The sequence below is a fragment of the Panicum virgatum genome, chromosome 4K (genome assembly GCF_016808335.1).
Source record: "Panicum virgatum strain AP13 chromosome 4K, P.virgatum_v5, whole genome shotgun sequence".
In the NCBI taxonomy this organism is placed as follows: Eukaryota; Viridiplantae; Streptophyta; class Magnoliopsida; order Poales; family Poaceae; genus Panicum; species Panicum virgatum.
Genome location: NC_053139.1, coordinates 31569978 through 31576914, shown reverse-complemented (window position 1 = coordinate 31576914; position 6937 = coordinate 31569978). Strand labels below are relative to the sequence as shown.

The following is a 6937-nucleotide window of genomic DNA, read 5'->3' as shown; positions in this document are numbered from 1 at the left end:
AAGACACTAAAAAGAAATTTTAAAAGTACAAAATAGAGTCTACTAATGGTTCTAGAAAAATTATACAGAGCTTGACATACTCTAAAGAGTATATGATCAAAAGCTCATTCAAAGTATAGCTCTAGAACAAAAGATATAAATAAAAAGAGCTATAAGATAACCCTATTTTTAGAATTAGCTACACAAGAAAACAACTCAAACTCATAGCATCAAATTATTGAGCTAATCACAAGGGACACAACAAAATTGGTTTGGTATTTTTCTGATTTTTCTACATTTTTCTAGAATTTTTCAAAGTTCACTGAAACGAAAAGGAAAATGTTTGAACTTTTTGCAGAAAGGACCTCGAGAAGATTCAGATCAAAGCAATTGGGTCCTTGACCCAAGGAAGAAGAAGGCAGGGGAGGGCCGGCCAGATTCCAGCGAGGGGGCTCGCCGGCGGCGAGGGCCAAGGGGCCAGGAAGGTGCAGCGGGCCATGGCACACCTGTAGGTGTGCTTGGGAGCTAGCAGAGGTGGCCGGAGAGGGCTCGATGGCGATGGGGCAGAGCGCGGCGGCGGGGATGAACGGCGGCGAGGGTGTTCCGGTGAGGGAAGGGCGAGATTGAGGGACTGGTGAGCTTCACGGGGTGAAGGTGAAGCTCAATAGGGGGTCGTGGTGATCGGAGTAGTGCTGTGGCGGCGGGTCGACGGCGGCAGAGCTTGCTGGAGTTGGAGAAGGGGTGCGGCGGTGTGATTCGCCGGAATTGAAGTTCGGTTGGGTTATTTATAGGCCGCAGAAGAAGGGATAAGTGAGAGGAAACATCCAGGGAGCGAAATCGATGAGCAAAAGGTGTACTTGCTGGCGGCGCTGGCTTCTCTACGGTGGCCGGCGAGGTGGCGTGACGGGGAGGCCTCGGGGCGGCGTGGCGCGAGCCAATGGCGCCAGCAGAGGCCGCGGAATGGCGGCGGGGCCTTGTGCGCGGTGCGTGGAGACGGCAAGGTGGTTCGGGGAAGGCAAATCTAGAAGAAAACCATGGGCGGCGAGCTGCGGCGCGGGCGTGGAAGGAGGAGAAGGTGCCAGCGAGGGGAGGGGTGGGGTCCAGGAGGAGCAGGAGGCTAGGAGACGCCCTAAACGGCGGCGCGGGGAAGCCGGTGGGTGGAAACAGCAGCGGCGGCGGTGGAGCAGAGCTCCAGCAGAGCTGGAGGTAGAAGATGGGTTCCAGGGACTAAAGTGGAAATTGTGAAATCCTTAGGGGCTTCACTGTAATCTAAAATTTTCCACTATTCTAGGGCTCAAATGAAAAAGTGCCCAAAATGAAATTTGTTCAGTTTTTCAAGATCTACAACTTTCATGTTGTACAAATTTCCACTAGGTCAAAGGATTTTAAAATATTTTCCAAAGTCCAAATGAACTCTACTTAATAAAAGAAAAGTACTTTTTGGTAGCAAATTTCAACAAATTTAGAACTAAATTGAAATAAAGTTGCCAAAATAATGAGTACTAGCACAATTGCAAGAAAGCCCTTTACAAATTTGAATTTGCTCCTTAAGTCAAAAACTTTTGCAAAAAGGGGGCTTGTAATTTTCCCTAATTACAAAAATACACCTAATTTTGCATTGGAAAAAATTAAACTTTCACACAAGAACAAACACAAATTTCACACATTATCCTATGTTCTAATTACTAGACACCTGAAGTGTCACACTTTGCACGAAGGTGAAGAGAACACAACAATTCATACAGTTACATCTGAGGTTTCTTCATCAAAGATAATGCGGTCCAACTCAGATATGACCTCGCGGACCGTGTGATCTAATATTTCTTCAGCAATTCGATGAAGAAATGCTTCAAAGTCCTCCCCTGCAAGTGAGGTCAACGCAACATTAAGCGGACTCTTCGTCAAAAATGCCTTTACGACGGTACACAAATTTGTGCGGGCTCCAGCTTCAACTCCAGAAGGCCCATGGGCGCACTATAAGGCCTATCGGTGTCCAGAAGCCGTTTTACCTCACGGCAAAACCAGCGCTCGGCCAGAATCTAAGCATGTTTCTCAGGATCGCGCTGGAACTCCGCGAAAAATCGCTCCGTATCGGTGTTGCGGTATTCATATATACGTTTTCGATCCGACCAGAAGTCTTCGAACAAAAGCCAAGGGTGACGAGCATGAATCTTCTCCCAAGTTAAACCAGAAACATAAAAATTCCCACGGTTTAGATGCCAGGGAACGATACCTTCGGTAATCCACGTAGGGGCCAACACAGGGTCTTGCGTAGACACCGAAGGCGTTAGATACAATAATGTTTTGTTTAAGTACAATAGACAAAGACAACAAAATCACTCGGCCTTCGCCTCTCACACCTCCCCAAGCTTCGGCGCGCCATCCTCTTGCCCTCCGGGAGATCCGCCTTCACTTTGCTCAGGGGCCTCGTCTCCACCACTTCCGGGAGCACCGTTGCGCAAGTTGCCAGCATCTGCTTCACCAAGCACACTTCGAGCGAAGATCTCCGCTTTCTCTTGAATCTGGAAAAATACAAACTTGTCAATTAGCGAAAGGGAAACAAAAATGATTCAACTCCGAGAAAAGCGAAGGGGTACCTGATCCTTCATGCGCTCCAGCTCTAGGTCGACGAGTCCCCGGCCTTTCTTGTGGAAGTACTTGGCGAAGTTCTTGGCAATGTTCTTTGGCAAAGTGCGAAGAGACTCGGGGTGCAAGGAGTCCAGCAGAGGCCACTCAAAAGACGTGTCCCGAAGAAGCCGCAGTTGAGCCTTCAGAATGCCCATCAAAGAGCTGCCGCTCTCCGCCGGAAGCAAACCGCAGACGGCAGCGCTAAGTGTCCGTGCCGCAACCGTAGCGGACAGCTCGAATTTGAAGTCCGCGCCAGACCTGGCCATCACCAAGGAAGCACGGATCCAGCGGAAGAGCTTCGACACTTTGACGGTTTCTTCCTGCGACATCTTCGGGGGCCGTGCATATCAGCCTGCACCAAATCGGATGCGGAGCTGATAGCGGTGCGCCATCGCTGGACAGTTTCTCTCCCACGGGCGCGCGCGTCCTCGGCAAGCTTCCGGGCCTCCTCGGCTTCCGTTTTGGCTTTTTCGGCGCTGGCCTTCACCACCTCCACTGCGCGAGCGTCCCGGCGGGCGCCTTCGGCTGCCTCAGCATTACTCTTCGCCTCGGCACATGCAGCAGCAAGGGCCTCCTCAAGAGCAGCCTTCTCTTTCTCCAGGCTGGCCACACGCTCCTCCACTCACGCCAAATGCGAAGTCTGTTCGTTATCAATCCTTAGTTGTGGGAGGCGCAGCGGGAGGCAACGAAGGCCTACAAGGAGAGGTCCTCGACATCTTGAAGGATTTGGCTCATGCCGGAGGCCATCAAACGCCTTTCGATGAGGGGGAAACCAAATGAGGAGCCAGCTTCGGCAAGAAATCGCCTCTCACGGTCACTGCTTGAAAACCGGAGGCTTCCAACAATGTTACCCCCGATCAACCTTGCCTCCGGCATCCCGAGAGCAGTAGCCACCTCGATAGGATTGGAGGTGCTAACGTGATAGTTGCTGCTCTCCGTAGAAGTGGAGGCCGCGGGCCTTCGACCAGCCGAACCAAACGACCCGGATTCGGGGAGCTTCGGGCCCGCGCCTAAGGCAGCGGCCTGTACTTTGGACCCCGACCCGCCCTTCGGCGTCCTCGCCGCTTGACGACGACAACGATCCCGAAGAAGTCGACGAGGCTGAAGAAGGGGCCGCGGACGAGGTGGTCACGAGGCGCTCTGTGGCCGCGGGGGCGGATTGGATCTTGAGGGCGAATTCGTCGTCGCTCTCCGGCTCCATCACACTGTACTCCAAGATCAGAGGTGGCTTCAGCATAGGAGCGACGGCCGAGAGAGGCCGAGCAGCGACTAGAGGATGAGCGGTGGCGGCGGGGCTCCATTTTCCCCCGTCGTCATCAGAGTCCCCTGTGCTGCGAAGGGGCGACGAAGTCAGGATGTCGAGTAGCTTCGTACGCTTCGCTCCACCGGGGTCGGAACCCCCCTTTTTCCTCTTCCTCTTCTCGAGCATGGCGGTGGCGCCGCCCGTATCTCCAGTCTTGCTCGTTGCCTTCTGTGTGGCGAGCTGGGCTTTGGCAGAGTGCTGCGGGGCCTCGATCTCAAAGAAGGAGAACACCCGATTTCCCCACGTGCCAGCGAGCTTTGACAGCAGCAGATCATACTCGGTCCCAGACACGGGGCCAAGGATCTCGTCGGCACGGGTCTCCACCTCCGCGGCATTAATCACTGCAAGCCGAAGGAAAAGTTCTCAGGTCTTCGATAAAAAAAACTCACATTCTTCTTGAAGCCCGAAGACTTCGCTGAAGTTGGGCATAGGAAGCCCGTAAACTTCCTTCTCCAGTGGAGCCCATGAGGACACGGTCCAGCCATCCCTAACGGGGAAGCACCCGCACGCCACAAACTCTTCCGTGATGTCGCACATGCTTAGTACCTTAGACACCTCGCGAAGGATTGTCAGGTACGCTTCATTGGTGGGCACGCGGTCCACGTCCACCTTTAGGGTGTCACCGAGATTGCCAAGCTTCCGGGTCACCAGAGGGTGGCGCTTTGTGGCCGGGTCGAGGGGCACCTTGTGATAAAACCAAAACGAAGACCAATCCCCCGGCCATTTGTTCTTCGATGCTCCCACGGGGCTGGGGGCGGTCTGTTGAAAAGCGAAGGTGTAGCACCCGTACTGGGGCTCCATCTCTGTCGACTTGCCGTCGGTGCCTCGCACGAAGATGGTCTTCGGCTGATAATGAACCCGCATCACCTGAGCGAAGTTCTCAGGGGTCGGGGTGATGCGGTCGGTCTTCGACAGCCACATGAAGAGGCTGATGCGAGTGAAGGAGTTCGGAGTCATATGGTGAAGAAAGACATCGTACCGAGCAAAGATGTCAATAATGGCGGGGTCGAGGGGAAAGCGAAGCCCAGCCGGGAAGAAATCCTTGAAGACGATCACTTCGTCATCATGGGGCTTCGCGTAGACATCCGTCATTGGTGGGACCCGTCCGAGGCCAGGAGAGAGTACACCTCTTTTCTCTGTGTCCTCTAACATGGTCAAAGTCATCTTCGTCGGACCGAAGAAGGTGGTAGGCGGAGCTTTGTTCTTCTTTGGAGCCATGGCGGGGTCGGATGAGGTCGCCATGGTGCCAACGAAGGGAAAGGAGTAGAGGCTTTGTTAGCTTGCGTCGAAGAGAAGCCGAGGCAGAAGAGAGCAAGAGAGTTCAGTGCAGCGAGCAAAGGGAGCGTGCCTCCCCCGTTCGCGTGCCCTCACTTTTATAGGGTGGGAGCGAGGATGTGCAAAGTCCATTTTGCCCTTCATTGCCTTTCACAGGGCGAGCGCGCGCAGAGGGGCAACATCGGCAGTTCGCAGTGAGTGCCTCATTCACCGTGTCGAAGGAAAAAAGTCAAACCGTTTAAATTAGTTATTAATGCACTTATGACGCCTCGATGTCTTGTCCATTGGTCAACAGGTGTCTAAACGAGATTCTGCCCTCGTCGGACCACGAAGTGATCGGACGAGGCCCAAAGGGTGGCGCTTCGGTAGAAGAAGTCGGAGTCATCGCCCCTCCAAGGAGGGGCAATGAGTCCGAGGGGCTACTGTTGGGGATGCCACCTTCGGTCATCGACCAAAGGCCCGCGAAGCTTCCTGGGCAGCTGCGCCGCAGGCAGTGAGGATCAAAGCAGGTCAAAGATGACGCCCGAAGGTGGGCCCAGGGCGGTAGGAACCCAGCTGTGATCCACTATGTGATGTAAAAATACGATCTTGTCCATGGAATATTCTAGGAATATAGTTGTTGGATGGCATTACAGTGTAAATTACGGGGATTGGTAGGTGAACCGTCATCTATAAATACCCAGATTATTGTATATTGATGGGACACATTGAATAGAGAGAGAGAGGATTCTGCTCGATTGAGCGAAGCCTTCATACTTGGTCTTGAGTTGTTGGTGCCTACCAGCGTCACCACCGGGAAAGCAGCAATGACGCCCGCAGACCCCAATTTTGGGGTGGCAGTATTTCATGAACCACGAATAAATCCACAAACGCACGGAATACCGCTATAGCATTTTACCCGGGAGTATACTGGGGTGTCATTTATATTTCTGCAGGGAAGGCGGTGAGTGAAGAGATATAGACGAGTTGATGAACTTTATCTAGATTGGATATTTTCATGCATAAACAGGGGTAAGATATATAACATGGTAGGAGGTAGTGTGACACACACAAACTACCCTCTAGATAAATAAATAAAAGAAAAAGATAAGATGCTCTAGGCCGGGAGCAAGGCAGAAGTTAGAGCTCAAGTCAACTGTGCTAGGCTAGCTATATCTATACTATCTCATTGGTTAGATCGTCAGAGATTAAACTACACAACAGGGAGACCGCTATCAAAGCAACGGGAGGAGTTACTCGGGCTCAAACAAGGCTGTCACCACCTGCTGGCTACCTCTACAAACCGTGGGTATTGTTGACATCCAGCAACTCTTAGCTAATCTAGACACCATGTCTATACTAGTAAGGGATACTCTAGTGTCCCACGCGGAGCCCCCACCCTCCGGATGGACAGACATCACACTAGAGCAAACATACGAATATTGGAGCAGTTGATAGAGTTCTAAGCATGAAATGCTAATCATCTCAAGCACAAGGCGGTCATGCAATGCAAGCATTGAACAATAACACAACCATATCAAGAAGCATATATCCGATAACTTAGAACCTACTTCGAGCAGATATCGGTAACCATAGTCTAATTCTATTACAAACAACTGAATATTACAAGAGAGAACTAGAGATGAACCCATACCAGACTCTCGAGCAGATCCGGCGACTTGAAGATTCCAAAACTTCTTCTAAACTCCACTAATCCTAAAGACTATGCAAGATGAGCAAGAGAGGAGAGGTAAGTGTAGTGTGTGTGTGTGT

The 6937-nt window shown here is 51.9% G+C and overlaps 1 protein-coding gene across 2 annotated transcripts; it reads right to left on the bottom strand.

Annotated features, from left to right (window-relative positions):
- Positions 1-1490: 1490 nt before the first annotated feature.
- Positions 1491-6091, bottom strand: LOC120703647. Of its 2 annotated transcripts, none has more exons than XM_039987795.1 (2): positions 2577-6091; positions 1491-2501 (listed from the first exon to the last, which is right to left on the bottom strand). In XM_039987795.1, the coding sequence occupies exons 1-2, from the start codon at positions 2934-2936 to the stop codon at positions 2334-2336; spliced, it is 528 nt and encodes a 175-aa protein (XP_039843729.1). In that variant the 5' UTR covers positions 2937-6091; the 3' UTR covers positions 1491-2333. Both variants share the same exon structure in this region; 1 of them encodes a protein (XP_039843729.1).
- Positions 6092-6937: the final 846 nt, after the last annotated feature.

Coding starts and splice junctions, on each gene's coding strand:
- LOC120703647 (XM_039987795.1), bottom strand. CDS start 2,936: ATGTCGCAGGAAGAAACCGTCAAAGTGTCGAAGCTCTTCCGCTGGATC. Junction 2,502..2,576: donor TGGAGCGCATGAAGGATCAG/GTACCCCTTCGC, acceptor GTATTTTTCCAG/ATTCAAGAGAAAGCGGAGAT.